The 17,459-nt window shown below is 40.2% G+C and overlaps 1 protein-coding gene across 2 annotated transcripts in view; it reads right to left on the bottom strand.

Annotated features, from left to right (window-relative positions):
• Window positions 1–4,111: 4,111 nt before the first annotated feature.
• MAN2A1 (mannosidase alpha class 2A member 1) overlaps window positions 4,112–17,459 on the bottom strand; it is a 183,732-nt gene continuing 170,384 nt past the window's right edge. For both annotated transcript variants that reach the window (XM_068247382.1, XM_068247388.1), the window contains 3 exons: window positions 14,871–15,065; window positions 6,608–6,712; window positions 4,112–4,977 (listed from right to left, as the gene is read on the bottom strand). In XM_068247382.1, the coding sequence (XP_068103483.1) occupies window positions 4,825–4,977; window positions 6,608–6,712; window positions 14,871–15,065 (453 nt within the window). In that variant the 3' untranslated portion in view covers window positions 4,112–4,824. The remainder of the gene's footprint in view (window positions 4,978–6,607; window positions 6,713–14,870; window positions 15,066–17,459) is intronic.

Below are 17,459 nucleotides of genomic sequence, written 5' to 3' on the forward strand. Positions count from 1 at the left end.
GCAATTATTATTTTTTGGGGAAAAAAAAAAAGTAAGGAGCGTTGCAGAAAATGTTGGCGCTAAGTAAATACTAAAACAATAATGATTCCTTGGCATTGCTTTATGAAGAATGAGAACGGTAACAGGACATGAAATGTGACATTCACTCTGCCACACAATTCACGTCAGTACAGCATAAATCTACGATGAAGCTGTGGTCTCAGCATTCTCTGGCAGCTGTGGATTCGGACAACAAAATAAGTGAAAATTAACTCCTTAAAAAGAACACAACCTTCAAAAAATTGTTAAGTATAAAAAAAATAAGGCACATTATTTTTGATATGGTCATTTAGGAAGCAGATAAACCTAAATCCTTGGCTGGATTTCTGATTATTCCAATCACCTCCATGGTGAATAAGCAATGAAAACAAAAATTGCACAGATCCCAATCAGGTCATAACAACCGTCGCTGACAGGAATCAAGTTTACAAATGAAGACAAAATGGAGGGATATAAAATATATCAGATTGCACATCATTTTGTATTGAAAATCAAAAAAAACCTCAGTAGGTTACATTTAAACTACCCTAAAATGCTGGCATCATGTTCATTCATAGTATTGGCAATACCTTGTGTAAGTAATTGTCTACTAGTTGTAACAACCAACAACCAGAATTCCATTGGACCCCTCCCCCCCAAAAAAACCAAACAACCAACCAACCAACGGGATAATCTTTTTCTAATGAAAAAGGTAAAGTTGTATTATTTAATCAACATTTTAAAACCGATCATGTAGATGAATTTCCTCCACACCACATTTTAGATAACAAAATATATAGTATATTTAAGGCATTATTTCACAACATGGATCAAGTACATATGATGCATTATCCGCCAGCATCCGGCTATTAGGGTAAAGTTAGAAGGAAGATATTAAAGAGCACCTGAAATGTACTCAGTCTCCCACATTTAATATTGATACTAATTTAGTGGTTAAAAATCTAATTTACTTACCCAAAAATGTGCTAGACAGCTGAAGCCCCACCCCATCTTTGGGAAAACCGCTGTGGTGGTTGTTCATTTAATGTGTTAATGGAGCAGCCCCCAGCTCTAGTGCCGCGTCGCGCCCCAAGTTCTGAGGCCATAGCCAGATTGTGTGAGATTCCTCGTTGGGGCAGCAGTTTCAGAGATGGGGATGGGGCGTGGCTACAGAGCCCGGTGCTGCTCTATTAACACTTCACAGAAACCACCACAGAGGTTTTGCAAACTGGAGTGCAGTCACAGTTGTCCATCACATTTCCAGGCAAGCAGGTTAGCCAATTAGATTTTTAACCACTGAATAAGCATCAATACTAAACGTGGGAGACATGAGCTTTATTGGTGAACACACTTTGGGTGCTATTTAAAGTACACTTGTAAGTACAATTAACAGAACTTGCTATACACTGGCAGTAGTGATAATCGCGATGTCACTGTAAGCAGCAGTCAACAAATGAATGGCCTCCTCTCACAGCCAGGATGTGAGGAAAAGGGCCGTCAGGAAAAACTCAACCCAGCTGCACTGATTTCAAAACTGTAGGAGTGCATAACAAGTACTCAATGGGCCTGATTTACTCTATGGTATCTCCACAGATCTCCAAGCACTGCTATAAGAGATGGTCAATCAGATGCTAATAATTACAGCTTTCATGCAAATTTCAAGCAAATTTTATGGAACTTGAAATAGGGCAAATCAAAAAAACAGCATTTGAAGGTCCCAGTTCAAAGCTGCATATGATGTGTACTTGCTTGCAAGACTGAAATAGCATCTCATTGCTGTTAAGCAGTGAAGGATAGCAGCAGTCACATATAGTAGTAAATACTGCAGACTATTGAAAGGTTAGCAACATAGAAGTTGTGCGATTATAGTCTCATGTAGGACCCCAAAGGGAGTTTTTTTCCCCGTAACAAACCAAGGCTATCCTGGATTTCAATAATACTTGTACTGTGAATGCTGCATGCACTAATCACAGCCATTAATTGGAAATCCGCTAGGCAATTCTATGAATAAATATGATCCAGGTCAGAGTAGCAAGTCTAAGCCAATTGCAGCAGAATAAAGGATTAACCCAGTGGTGTTTATTAGATCACCTCCAACATCAAGAAGCTTGGAGACCACTGGAGATGCATTAGTAGATCAGGCTCACTACCTCGTATGATGTGGTGTCCTTGCATTGCTATTGCTTATTTTGTGACAAGGGTACCTTAAAAATTAGAACACCACAACTTATGCTCCTTCAATTTGAGCCACATTAGCCCAAACCAAGATTGAGGGGATCATTCTCATCACACAAGCCTACAAGACAAGATCAAATTCTGAAATGCAGCATACGTACTAGATCAAGGTGTTGTTAATCTCTTGCACCAACCCTCTCTCAGAAAAGTTTTCAGTTCTTAAAATTTGATCAGCTTTTTTCTTATAGATAAGCTATTTCCATTGCCTTTAAGATACCCATACATTACTCGATTTCCCATTGAGCGATTACGCAGTCTACTTTATTGTGTGATCAACTACAGTGTGGTTGAGCAAAAGTCAATCGACTAGTGGCCCACATACTACAAGCGACATCCTATGAGTCTCTCCTTCACTAATCAATTTAAACGATGTTGTGCATCCATGCTTTTAAAACAAAAATCAACTGTCGATCGAAATCTGTAACCAATTCCTTATCAACCGATATTTTCCATTCTGTCTGACCAAGCAGATTGGTTGATTCGCTCAGATATTGGCCAATTTCCATCAATCATGCAGAGTGGAATATAACAGATTTTCCTTTGGATCTGATAAAATGATCGAATTGGATGGTCGATCGTACAGGATGATCGAGTTATGCATGGGAAACTTTAGAGGTGGAAATTTATCAAGCTGCAGCTGAATCAAATTAAATAATTTGCTGGTGCAAATCAAGCAGCTAATAACACGATGATGTGAAATTTACTACAAGGATCCTGTAGATATTAGCAATATTATGAGCAAGAGAAAATTTACATAGGGACACCTGTCAGAGGTGTTTAGGGCATATATTACTGTTTGGTGCAGTGAAAAGCAGAGAAAGTTACCAAAGCAACCTGCTCAGTTTTAGAAAATGTGCACACTGCCTCCAATGTGTGTTGCGCAGCAGACTTCTTAACTCCCTTTTTGAATGAATACACAGACAAGTGCAGAGGCAAGTATGCCAGCTTAAAGCAAACCTGAAGTTAAAATAAACAGATGAGAAACATGTATGCCTATAATCGTAATCCCAAAGTGGACTTTCCTGAAATCCCGTAGTCTTATTTTGAAGTTGAAATGTAGGTTTAAAGTTTTGATATACAGACAAATATTTAACCTATTCAATTTTGTATCTCTTCCCTGCACTGAGAAATATTTCTCAGTCAAGCAGAAGTTTTATAACCTTTAGTTGGTTATCAGTGAGAGTTACACTACAATCTGACTGTAGATAATAATTTAGAGTCCAAGATTCTTAACTCCTTACATTGAGTAAAAAATAAAAATAAAAAAGGAATACAGGCTAGCTGTGAGCAGAATTGGGCCTGTAGTTACATTTATCTCATCTTGTTACTTTCACTTCAGGTACACTTTAAATGAGACACTGAATTGCTGTAGGAAAAAAAGTGGCTTCCCCCTACCGAGGTAAGTACACCTAGAGGCACTTTTTTCACTACAGATTTACTTCAAATAGAACCCGAGGTGGGTTCTAAGAATCCTAATAGCAGACAGAGGCTGGGTCTGTGTATACTGTCCAGCCTCTGTTGCTATACAGTGTCCCTCCAGGGACCCCCTGCGCTCTGCTCTGCCCCCTCCCCCCCCCCCCATAAATCACACACCATGCTGGCAACACGCAGTTGTCGCCAGCTGGCTGTTTACCTCTGGCTATCAATCTCGCTGCTCCCCCGCCTCGTTTAGATCGCCGCTCCCTGCCCGCGTCCCTTCCCTCCCCTCTGATTGGAGGAAAGGGACGCGGGAGGAAAGGGACGTGGCGTGTGATTTATGGGGGGCAGAGCAGAGCGCAGGGGGGCCCTGGAGGGACGCTGTATAGCAACAGAGGCTGAGCAGGATATGCAGACCCAGCCTCTGTCTGCTATTAGGATTCTTAGAACCCACCTCAGGTTCTCTTTAAGAGAATTCAAGTAGCAGATAGAACAGAGTTATGCTGGCACGTGGGTGTAATACCTATTGTATACATCTGTATCTGATACATCTGTGTAAATACTTTATAAACATATTTCTCACAATTATGTGCACATACATTAGTGGTTTATGTATCTTAGCAATAGATGTGGCTGCAATTTGGAGCCCAGAGTCTATTATGATCCATAGAATAAATTAATCTAAATGAACAACTTCAAACGGGTGTTGCCAAGATACGATTTGTTATTTGTTAATCTTGACAAGACTTCAGTGTGTTGCAGCACATACTTGTTCATTGCACCATGTTATTAAGTATTTGACTTTTCAGGTGTCAAAGTTATTTGGCCACTTGCTTCAAGTCAACGGCTGTTTGCCATAATACATTTTGTAAAGCATATTTTACCATTAGAATACTTTAGGCGGACAGGAAATCCCACATAAGTTAATTAATCATTCGATTCTGGAAGGGTATTTTTTTTTTAAACCTGGGGCAATTAAACAAAATGTTATTTTTCCAATTGTGGATGAAAAAGGCTAGGAAAATGGCTTTTCATGGAGGTGTTGTCAACAGAAAACGTTGAACGCAAATCCTCACAGTGTCCAGAAGCTGCCATAACGATGTGCTTCTTTATTGCATGTAACACAAGAGACGCGGCTGTTGCTTGCAGCAAAGTTCATCTCAGTTTTACGCGGAATGTGCTAATGTCCATGGGGCCCATAGTGATTGTACTTAAGTTGCGGGCATCTGGAGCTGTGTGCATTAATGACAAGGTTGATGATTTGAGACTCTCGACTTTAAATCCACTGAAAAATTGGTGAACTGGTATCTAAAAATAAAAGGGAAACAGAGTTAGTTTTTAATAATGTTATTATGCTGACAAAACTGAAGATCACTGGTTCAGAATATGAACTTTTCACAGCAATCGTCTCTCAGTATTCTTCTTCTATAATCAGTAAAGCAGAAAGTTTTGAATCAGGATGATACCATTTACTGGCTAACTTTAAAATATTTAAATAGTAAGCTTTCGGTATAAAGTAATACCTTCAAGGATGTAATTACAAACCATGAGGCCCGAGAAAAAAAACTTTTGAAGACCCCCCCCCCCCCCCCCCCAATTTACACCCCCTTCCACCACGGTGAGACCCATGGCTAGGACTTCTATAAAAAGTATAACCACCATAACCTCCTTATTAAAAAAAAAAAGTGGTCACCTGATCTGGAGAGGTAAACCCGTAATCAGGAGGGTTGGCAAGTAGTTAAGCAACCCCCCCCCCCCGTACCTGCAACGTCTACTTTCCAATTGTTACACCAGTTAATATTCTTTGGACTCCACATCTTGTGTAGAGTCTTACAAGGCATTACTAAAAACTGAAAACTTATCCTTTAAATCTTTTAAAATTCCCCAATACATTGTATCATCGCATTCAGAACTTTGCGCCTAATGAATGGCTAATATAGTACAACACACTGCTACTAATGCTAAACAGTAAAGCATTGATCCCCACTTCTATGGCCAACTGTGTTTAGGGCAAGTTAAAGCGCATAGAGAGTTGACGTGTACGGCATTTCTATCTCAGCAGTCCTTTCCCTTGTATAAGATGAACAGAGTGTATGAGATTAAAAACATCCCTATATAATGTGCTTTGTACCCCAAAATCAGAGAGCAAAGCTCTGGAAACAGCTGTGTGGGAGTGTGCCTCTAACCCCCCCCCCCCTTTCATGAAATTGCACCCACCGACTGAATGCTGCCTTTCCCCCTCGTCCCTATTTACATGTTGGTTAGGGAAACCAACTCATATAACTAATCACAAGTGACAGAAAAATAGACTTAGGTGAAAGAGAACACAAAGCAGCCTGATAACAAGCTAGTAACCATTACTTTGAACACCTGTTCAAGGAAAGATATACACATTGTTGAAGCTTGAACCACTTAAGGACCACAGTAGTTTGTGACAGCGGTTCTATAACAGCTCATTGGTTCACATCTTGTTATAATCACGTTACATGGTATAACGTGACTGATGACTGCCATATTGCAGATCCATGTACTAAGTGGTTTGTTGCTGTAGTTCAAGGCAATGCGCACAAAGAGATATAGAGGTAGCATGTGGGATCTCCTTCTGAAAATGCTACTAGCCTGTCTTGATTTTCAGCCGCAGTGCTGGAAGTAGCATGTAGCCGCACAGTACAATCATATCTGACCAAAGACTTCCTTTATATGCAATACAAGTGGAAGATCGGCATTGTAAAGGTGCACCTGCCCTTTACAGAAGGTGGTCAACAATGAGTGTCTGCATATTGCTTTCAGTGCACACTTCCTCATTTACAAAAAGACAATATTCCATTGGTCTGCCTGCCAATGATGTGATTTACAGTTTCATAGCAGATGCATTACTAGCCGTTTTCTATATGAACAATAATTAGATACAGCCCACCACCCACTCCCATTGAAATACCTTTCCCTGAGATGTAGAGCAGAAGAGTCCAAGGTCTTTATTTGCAAACTTGCAATCAAATCCTTTCCTATGAAGAATCAGAGCTGCCTCTTCCGAAGGCCCGTCCTATGTGCAAAACAAAAGCATGTTAAACGTTTTTTTAGAAATATTCCCATATGATGAAAAATATACATCTAATTTCATTGTCATTGAAATCATAAAAGCTGTAATGAAAGAACGATTCTCAATGCAAGTACAGGTCTTTGGGTTAAATGGGTCCATTACTAAGTGGATTAGTATAAGTATCTTACAGGTATAGATTACTGCAGGATAATGCGTCAATCACACAGCTTAAACTGGTCAATGAAACTGACATATGACTGCACCCCCAGCACACACACACAGTTTGGTGGAGAGACCCCTATGTGATAAATGTGAGGGTAGAAGGCATTGGGGATCTGGTATTGTGGTATCTGGCATTGTGGCAGCCCTGCACATTACTCACCTCCCATGGATCTAGCTCGGGGGATTACCGCTCTGAGTTGCGGATTTCCAGCCTGAGCCTGATTCGGGGTTACTGCTAAGGAGGTTAATCTCTATGAAGTTCTCCTTAAAGGTTGAAGTGTTTGTGGCTAACATATGGTTTGTGGACTACCAACAGACTGGCACCCCTCCAATCTGTACTGAACTCGGCTGCTCAACTCACTCATCTTCCTCGCTGTCAAGCTCTTTATTGGCTGCCAATGAACGAGAAAATCAAGTTTCAAACTCTTACCCTACAAAGCTCTCCACAATCTCTCTCCCCTGCACATCTCCTCACTAGTTTCCAGATAACAAACCGACCACAAACTCAGATCTGCATGACCTACTTCTGTCCTCTTCTAGAAACATTTTGTAAAACAGATTCTGGGATGCGATCCTTTATATTGTGAAGGATCAGAAAACACAGTCCTTTTTGGGGCAATCCACCATGCCCTTCAACATCTGTTAATATCTTTGAAAAGGACTAAATATATTGTAATGCAATCTCAGATAGGCAAGAAGTCTCTGAAGAAACTTTATTGACACATATACAAAAGTAGAAAAAATGGTTCTTCAATATCACAAATTGTAGGTCTTAAAAGCACATTGGTTGGTTTGAAACAACAATTGGTTGTAGCTTTATAGCCTTGTAGCCTTGAAGTTTAAATACCCATAAAGCTACAACCAATTGTTGTTTCAAACCAACCAATGTGCTTTTAAGACCTACAATTTGTGATATTGAAGAACCATTTTTTCTACTTTTGTATATGTGTCAATAAAGTTTCTTCAGAGACTTCTTGCCTATCTGAGATTGCATTGCAATATATTTAGCTCTTCTAGAAACACTCACATTCACGTATAAAAGATTTCTCACGTGGCTCACCTCTCCTCTGTAATCTCCTTCCAAAACACATCAGTCACTCTATGACCCCTGAAATCTTTATTGGCTGCCTCAAAACTCACTTTTCCAAAGCATACACTTCCTTTAGGCATACATATGGTATACTACCCCACTTTTTGCTTCCTCCCTATTCCTTTATAATGTAAGCTCACAAGGGCAGGTCTCTCTCATTCTTTGGTGTCTTGGCATCTTGTTCATCATGGTAAATGTGTCTCTGTAATTCTGTATTATGTACCAATATTTAAATATTTTGTGTATACCAATGTCTGTATTATTATGTACCTCGATGTTTGTTTCTTACTCTGCACAGCATCACAGAATATGTTGGTGCTTCATAAAGCAATATTAATAAGAGTTATTTTCATGAGAAGATTATGGGGCGGAGTAATTTATTTTCTTTTAAACATTTCCAGTTGCATGGCTGTCTTACTGTTCTTACCTGCTTCAGTAGTATTTGAAGTGCACAGGACAGAAGGAAAATAGAGAAATGCACCGTGTATGCATTTAGAGAGTATAGCCTGTTTAATTCCCCCTCATTTGTGCAACACTGTGGCATAGTGGTTAGCACTCTCGCCTTGCAGTGCTGGGTCCCCAGTTAAAAACCCAGCTAGGTCAACATATGCAAGGAGTTTGTATGTTCTTCCTGTGTCTGTGTGGGTTTCCTCCAGGCACTCCAATTTCCTCCCACATCCCAAAAACATACAGATAAGTTAATTGGCTTCCTCCTAAATTGGCCCTAGACTATGAAACATACACTACATGATACATACATAGACATATGACAATCGTAGGGACTATAATGTAAGCCCCTCTGAGGGACAGTTAGTGACAAGATAATATACGCTGTACAGCACTGCATAATAGGTCGGCGCTATATAAATACTAAAAAAAATAAATTTTAAAATACAATATTTGTCTCGTCACAAGTTGAAATTTGATCCTCCCTGTGTCACATGACTGCCTATGGCAGATAAGCCCATGTGAAAGCACAGGCTGTAAACAATATGTCTGCTTCCATGAATCAGGAAGTAAAAACGGTTTAGATTTATTTTAGTATTTGTATCAGCTGTAACAAAGAAATGTTTTTTGTTTAAATGTTATTATGCTGTTGTGTATCTTTTAGCGCAGAGAGGAGTTCTGAGTTAAGGTCCACTTTAAATCTCACGCCTGAAAGAAGCATGTGGTTGTTGTAGTTAGAGTCACAGTACCAGATCTATATCCTTGTTCTGGTTCTGTAGCTTAAGGTACTAGTGACAGATAAAGACAGCCAGGCAAATGCCAGTTTTTTAGTAGGAAAAATATGGAAGCCTGCATTCCCATCTCACTGCATGGTTACTTAAAAGACACATACATCATATGCAACCCTTGCAAGATGAAGACAACATCACTGAAAGTTAGCAACAAACCTCTATCTGCAGTTTGCCATCAAAAGGTGTTGCCCACAAGAAGTTCAGTGAATTTGACAAAAAGTTGTTTTGTTCATCTAAACAACACTTCAGTAGGTTTGGTGCCAACTGGGTAAAGGAAAAACTCTTGGCAACCAAAGCGTATGATTAGTCTTTACCATGGCTACCATCTATCTCTAATGTTCATTATTTGCCTCTATAAAATATTGCTTTGGTAATATGGCTTGGGTTTCAGTTTTACCAAATTAGTAAAATTAGTATTGCCTTTCCCTCTTTTTAACACTAACAGTATATACTCATATAAGCTGATCTACATATACCCCAAGGTACCCACTTTTCCCTCAAACTAGGAAAAAGTGATTGACTCGCATATAATCCCCTCCCTAGCTTAGCCCCCTAACATTAGCTAGATGTGCCCCCAGTACAAGTCATCCCCTCTCCCCATAGCCAGACGTGCACCAAGGATCATACAGCTGTGTCTCAAAACGTCACTAGTTGGCATCAGATATGAGACATAGTGATTGCCAGAATCCCCAATCATTGCATCACTGACACATTGCTTGCACGCTCCGCTTCACAAGCCAGGAGACATTGGTAAGTTTTGAACAGCGCACTCTGCATGTTCAGGGGATGGGGGCACAGACCCAGCAGGGTACCAGCTGGTAAGAGCAGGATCAATAGTGCAAGACCGTTACGCTCCTCAGCCAATAACAAAACCTGCTCCACTGACTTGCATATAAGCCAATATAAGCCAGGGGGGTAACTTTTTAGCACATTTGTTTGTGCTTAAAAATTAGGATTATATGCGATTATATAAAGTATTTGGTTTATGAACATTTAATGTACTAAAGAGTAACTTGATATGTACAGATATTGAAAATGTCCTATATTCTTGCTAACTTATGTTTGTTTTTTTTCTTACAAGGTGTACAGAAACCGCTGCCTGCACCCCCAAACTGTGGTGTATAATCAGCATGTGTGGAGTAGTAGTTGTTTTAATAATTGTCTTTTGAAATATTTTAACATAATGGCAAGGAGACTCTCACTGCGGCCTGTAGCTGATGCCCTACATTTTACTGGCAGCAGACAGTGGCATAATCCATTATATCAGTTTAAGAGGCCAGTACAATTTATTCTGCTGAGACAAGGGTCGGGCATAAAACATTTTACTGGGACAAAGGGATGGCAAGATTCATTTGGAGAAAGAGTTGGCATGATGTGTTTTACTGGCAGAAAATAATGCCATAAAAGATTAAAATTAACTGACAAATGCTAGGGAGGAAATAAAAAAAACTAGAAAACAAAACACTGAACGAATTTTGAGGGCAACTAAAATATTAGAAAACCATAATTATAACTGTTCAACTATTAGTAAAATAATCATACAAGGATAAAAAATACTTTTGGGCAAACGTTCGAAACAAGGTTAACACCAGGGACCATATGCAATGAACTTTATCGCATGAGTTTTCGCTTGGGTGATAATTTTAAATGTGTAAATAAAATGCCCTTGAAGCCAACACAAAGCAAGAAAATATTCAAAATAATTTTGATGGTTCTTTTTCACCTACTTTTCAGTACTTTTTAAGTTGATAAGCCCTTGGCCCATATGCAATTAACTTTTTCTCCCAAGCTTTCACTTGGGTGATATTTTCAATGAAAGAAGCATTTAAGCCACCAGCAAGCAAACAAGTACACAGACTAATTTTAACAGTACTTTGTCATCTACTTGTTGGTACTTTTTCAGTTGCAAATTGCTAAAAACTTAGTTTAAATAGAAAATTGAAAAATCTCCTGGGATAAAACTTAGGAAAAAAGTGAGTGGAAAGCACATTTTAATTATACATAGTTACATAGTTTTTTGGGTTGAAAAAAGTCATAAATCCATCGAGTTCAACCAGAGAACAAAGTACAACTCCAGCCTGCTCCCTCACATATCCCTGTTAATTCAGAGAAAGACGAAAAACCCTTACAAGGCATGGTCCAATTAGCCCCAAAAGGGAAAAATTCCTTCCCGACTCCAGATGGCAATCAGATAAAATCTCTGGATCAATTGTAGCCATGGATGTCTTTCAACGCAAGGGAAGCATCTAAGCCCCCTTTAAATGCAGTATAGAATTTGCCATAACTACTTCCTGTGGCAATGCATTCCACATCTTAATCGCTCTTACTGTAAAGAACCCTTTCCTAAATAAATGGCTAAACCTTTGAGAAGGCCTAGGGACAAAAAGCTAATCCGCCAAGCTTTTATATTGCCCTCTGGTGTATTTATACATGTTAATTAGATCCCCTCTAAGGCATCTTTTCTCTAGACTAAATAACCCCAGTTTATCTAACCTTTCCTGGTAAGTGAGACCTTCCATCCCACGTACCAATTTTGTTGCTCGTCTCTGCACCTGCTAGGGATACACGGTGCGTTTATGTGCCGGAATCGAGCCGCTGGCTCAATACCGGCGCGTCTCCGAGGGCGCTTCTAATCTTCCACTCGTTTTCTCCCATTGTTCCGCCCGCCGGTAACGAGCGCGGAATCGATCCGGCGAGGTATCGGACACGTCGGATATTATCAATCGAGCCATCAGTGGCTCGATTGATAATAAAAAACGCACCATGTATGTTCAGCATAAAACTGCAATATCTTTCCTGTAATGTGGTGCCTAGAACGGAATTCCATGTAAAACTTGTTGCATTAGCAATATCCAGTATAGAGAACATTTACAGATAAAACAAGTGTCTATTGCACTAGATAAATCTATAGTCAATTCAAGTAAAAAAAAAAAAAAGAAATAAAAAAAAAAGCCCACTAGCATTAACTCACTAAGAAAAGGGGAATTAAACGATTTAGTTTACTACAAGCATGGATGTTAATGAGAACCTGAAAGATTTTTTTATTTTTTTTTAAAGAGAACCCGAGGTGTGTTTAAAGAATATTATCTGCATACAGAGGCTGGATCTGCCTATACAGCCCAGCCTCTGTTGCTATCCCAAACCCCACTAAGGTCCCCCTGCACTCTGCAATCCCTCATAAATCACAGCCATGCTGTGAGGCTGTGTTTACATCTGTAGTGTCAGTCTCAGCTGCTCCCCCGCCTCCTGCATAGCTCCGGTCCCTGCCCCCGTCCCTTCCCTCCAATCAGCAGGGAGGGAAGGGATGCAGGCGGGGACTGGAGTTCTGCAGGAGGCGGGGAGAGCAGCAGACTGACACTATAGAGATAAACACAGCCAGCTCTGACAAGCTGTTTGTCAGCAGCGTGGCTGTGATTTATGAGGGATTGCAGAGTGCAGGGGGACCTTAGGGGGGTTTGGGATAGCAACAGAGGCTGGGCTGTATAGGCAGATCCAGCCTCTGTATGCAGATAATATTCTTCAAACCCACCTCGGGTTCTCTTTAAAGTTAGATACTAAAGCCTGGAGGCCACAGCATACCATTAGCAAGAGCTTTTCAAATCAAATAAAAAAAAAGCTTTATTGGCATGACTAAGATTTCTACAGGCATTGCCAAAGCAAGGGTAAATGAGGGACATGGAAGGGGGTGGGGTAGGGGTACAATGGGTGAGCAGTTCATTTATGCTCCTCTCAGTCTGTGGCTTGCTGTGACAGTGTGCAGCTCTCCTAGTAGAATGTAGAGAAACATCCCTCTATGTGGGTAAGTAACTTTTTTTTTTTTCCCTTCAAACTTGCAGGTTTCCCTTGAAATCCTTTATTTTTTTTTAACCATGGAAGGGTTGTAACGCACTAACCCTGCTATATATTTTTAAATGAAGGTTTAGGTGGGCTTTAAGTCTGTGGCAAAGGCAGAAAATTCTATAAGAATGATTCTACCTAAATAAGGCTTTCTTTCTTTGTGAGCAGATGTCTGGCATCTGTCCTGTGACATCATGTACCTTAGGTCACCACTTTATCCAACCAAAAAGTGACATCCATTGTCTATGGGTACCTTTATGGGGATGCACAGATCAGCAATCTGCTAGTCATATTGACACTGGTCGATAGGACTAGCAGATAGATCCCTCTCTGATCAGAAAGAGGATCTATCTGCTTGATTGCCTCCACACACTGCACAACGATTTTCAACCAATTTCAGCATGATTTGTGTGCCAGCCGGGTCCCAGTCTCACAGATTCGATCTGCCGTATATCGACAGGGAAAATGGATAAGTGTAAAGCCTCATCTACACGGGTAGATGAGGCTGCGATCCGGCGGCTCGATTAGCCGCCGGATCGCCTCTTCCGCGTGCCCGCCGCGTCCCCGCTCACGCGCCGAATTCGATTGCCCGCTCGTCCCCGCTTATCTTCTGCTCGATTCCCTGCCATTGTCCCCTCGCGGAGAGCGAGCAGGGAATCGGCGGTGCGGAGATCCGTCCTGTCGGATCTTATCAATCGAGCCGCATCAGCGGCTCGATTGATAAGGAGCATCGCGGCCGCATCTACTCGTGTAGATGCGGCTTTAGGCCTACTTTACAGATTAATACTTGCAAGGAAAAATAAGCAACTTCAAAATTACCCATGTATCTCACTTTGTATAATAAATGCAGAATAAAAGAAAATTAAAAACAAAAAGGGTAATGTTAAGCTAAACTGCATGGATTTATAAAGCCTCTGGTTTCCTGCACGGTTTGTGCAATTACAGATATACATGCTTGTGTGTTATCCTAAAATCACAGCAAAACTGCGTACTGCTATGAATCTGGCGTCTTTGAACACAGGCTCATTATATTCCTATCTTAAGTAGCGGACACTGGGTTCAGTAACAATGCACAGAAGTTCCTGGAAAGAGGTTAAATGGCTGTATAGGCAATTTAAAAGTGAGATTTCACTGGCAGGTGGGAGTTTTATTTGGAGGACGTCACATAAAACAGGATCAAAAGCAAACTGGAAAACCACCCAACAGAAGCCTCACGCTCCATATAAAGCCTGCTAACATCTGTTACTCTGAATCATGCATGCTTACCTTCTATTGTACAAAACATCATCCACTATTTACTTGTGCGATCATAGCTTATGTATGTTTGAATCTGAAAGGTTTACACTGAATAACACTTAAAACACACAAATATGGCAGGGAAAGGCTTCTCCCCCAAAAAATACATTAACGTGACCAGACCACCTGGATCTGTAAAATTATGAAATTCTACTTAAGTCTCTTGCACACTATATGCGATTCCGAAGTACTGCATGGTGCTACATTTTTTTAATCGGAATAAAAAAAAAAAAATCAGATCATGCATGAGATGTGGCCACTTAAACCACTTTTTATGGGATGTAATAACAAGCAGTAAGCCTATAAATCATCACTCCATACCATTGCCTTGTCTAATAGAGTTTCAGCCTCTGTAAATATACTTAATACATTTTATGTGTCTAGGTCATTTGTAGTACACATCTGTCATTTCCTTGTGACTCCTCTAACACAAGATAAGCAAGTAAGAACATATAATAATATTGGCAAGGAGACATACCTTAGCTTGTATCGATCGTAAATTAACCAAGTGCACATCGCAAGGCATTGAAGACATCAGAGGGCTGAAGGCATCTAGTAGCGGAGGAGTGCCAGTCTCTGCTGTTACAGCCATTGAGATTAATGGATGATTTAAAATGGTTGATGTTACATGACTTAAAAGGGATGGGTAACTGACAGCTTTTTTCTCTTCACCCTTCATGGATTTAAAAAGTAAAAAAAGAGACAAAAACACGCCCACCATAAATCACAGGTTCATCAATCTTCAACAAACTCATACAGAAATGAAAACTCACTGGGGTCTGTTGACTAAGATTTAAGAAAACCGTATGAACATTGGTAATCCAGGAAACTGAGGCTACTTTCACATTACATGTGTCAAGGTACTCTCCCTCGCCGTAGCGTGACATGAGGGGAATGTACGCCTATTGAGACTTACACACTACTGCCACATGATGCGGTGCAGCGGATGTAGTGAAATTGCTGCAAGCCCACCGTAAACTCTGCAGTGCGTTGCTGCATGATCTGTGCTTACTGCAAGGATTATGCAGCAATGCAAGACCATGGCGGCGCGGTAAGTGTAAATGAACAATCACGGTAAGGGGGCACATGCACAGAAAAATGGGTAAACAATGTCCCTGTCCATATTATCCTGTCGGCACACTCAGTAGCAGTGTAATATGAATGGGGACATGGTGCGGTGTGATAAGACTTCTTACAGTGAAAAAGATCATTTTTTCACTTATTATCATTAGTTTGAATTTCAAAACAGTAGGTAATTGCTGATGTTAAGCTTTGTATGAGCAAGAAGCAGAAGCTCCCATAATGCATCACTTCAGCTCAGTTAATAAATATGCACATCCTAGTAAGGGAGACTTATGCAGCTTTCCCTTTTACACTTTTCATCAGTACTATACCGATAAGTACAGTCTGACATCTATGCAAGAGGAAAGCAGAACAACCCTTGCTAGCCTCTTCCTTCTGCACCTCCTGCTAATGTCCACACATGGGCTCTTCCCATGCACCCCTCTAATCTCTAGAATGCTCCCTCCTCTCCTTACAGGCCACCGTATGTAGATGTTTCAAATAGAAAATTAAACAGAAGTCAAAGTAAAATCTATTAAAACTTGGACACATTTGATTTATATTACAATTGTCGTATTGATTATATGTTGATTGGGAAAAGCCATTTTTTCTTCCTGACCAACGGTGGTCAGGGAAGACAGGGGAAGTGAGCATGACTCCCTTCCTATACTGTCCTATAACACGTATATAGCTTTGTACTGCAAGAAATAGCGGTGGTGTCAGTGGTCAGATCGACAATCCAGCAGATGTCTGCAGTTGCAGTATTAAAGAGGAACTGTAATCAACATAACAATGAATACAATTGCTTATTTTTTACAATATTAATTTAGTCAGTGTTTGCCCATTGTAAAATCTTTTAGCTTCCTGATTTTTTTTCTGAAATGCATCACAGGCAGCAACATCTTTAGTACTGGCAGGTGATCTCTGCGGAATGGTTGTTTACTAAGCGTTACAAAGACAGTACAAAAACATAGCTGGTCTCTCAGAATACTCAGGGTGGGGGATTTGGATAAGCCTCAGTGGGAGGGTGGGGCCATGTACCAATATGTAGCTATATGATGTGTTTCTGATGCATAAACCAGCAATATTTAATGTAAAAAAAGTGTACTGAATAATTTACTGCATACTATACTATGGGCTCGATTCACAAAGCGGTGATAACCCAGTTATCACACCTAAAAGACTTTAGGCGTGATAACCATTGCACCACGCTGGTGAAAAGCCCCTTATCAACGCCTAAACTCAGTTTAGGCGTGATAAGTTTAGGCGTGATAAGTTTAGAGCGCGCGCAAAGCAGCGTCATTAAACTCTATGCGACGTTTCACGCGCACCAGACTTTGCTAGAGCAAAACTTTTGATCAACTGTACACTGCGGTGCTAACCCAGTTGGTGCTATAGTTATCACGCCTAAACTTATCACACCTAAACTGAGTATATGTGTGATAAGGGGCTTTTCACAAGGGTGCTGTTAGCACACTTTTGTGAATCAAGCCCCTTATATGTTATAGGTCCTCTTCAAGTGCCATACCCAGCTGAAAAATCAATATTAAGGTGACCACACAAGGTGACACCATACGATAAAAAGATCTGATTTTATAGAAATTCAATAAAAATTGATTGGTTGTACAGAACAATGAAAAGTTAAAATGTATGGAATTTTCCATTGTTTTAAATAAAGGTCGATTGGGAGTGGCTGATTTTTTTAATCAGGTTTAGGATAGATTGGCGATTTCTTTATTTATAGACCAAAGCAATTTTTTTTAGTTTTCAATCTTTTTTTTCATAATTGGGGAAAAAACTGAACATGTGTGATATATTGGTCAGTGTCTTCAAATGTTACAATCAGAAAAACTGATTGCAATTCTCAGACTAAGGAAAAAAAGAAATATAAAAGTGCATGGTGTGTGTGACCACCTTTGGGGTCGCATACTGATTTTTCTTATCTGATCTAATGCCCATCTGATGTGTTTAGGGCAGCACAGAAACTGTAATAAAAAGGAATGAG

This window comes from Hyperolius riggenbachi, chromosome 1 (genome assembly GCF_040937935.1).
Source record: "Hyperolius riggenbachi isolate aHypRig1 chromosome 1, aHypRig1.pri, whole genome shotgun sequence".
Classification (NCBI taxonomy): domain Eukaryota; kingdom Metazoa; phylum Chordata; class Amphibia; order Anura; family Hyperoliidae; genus Hyperolius; species Hyperolius riggenbachi.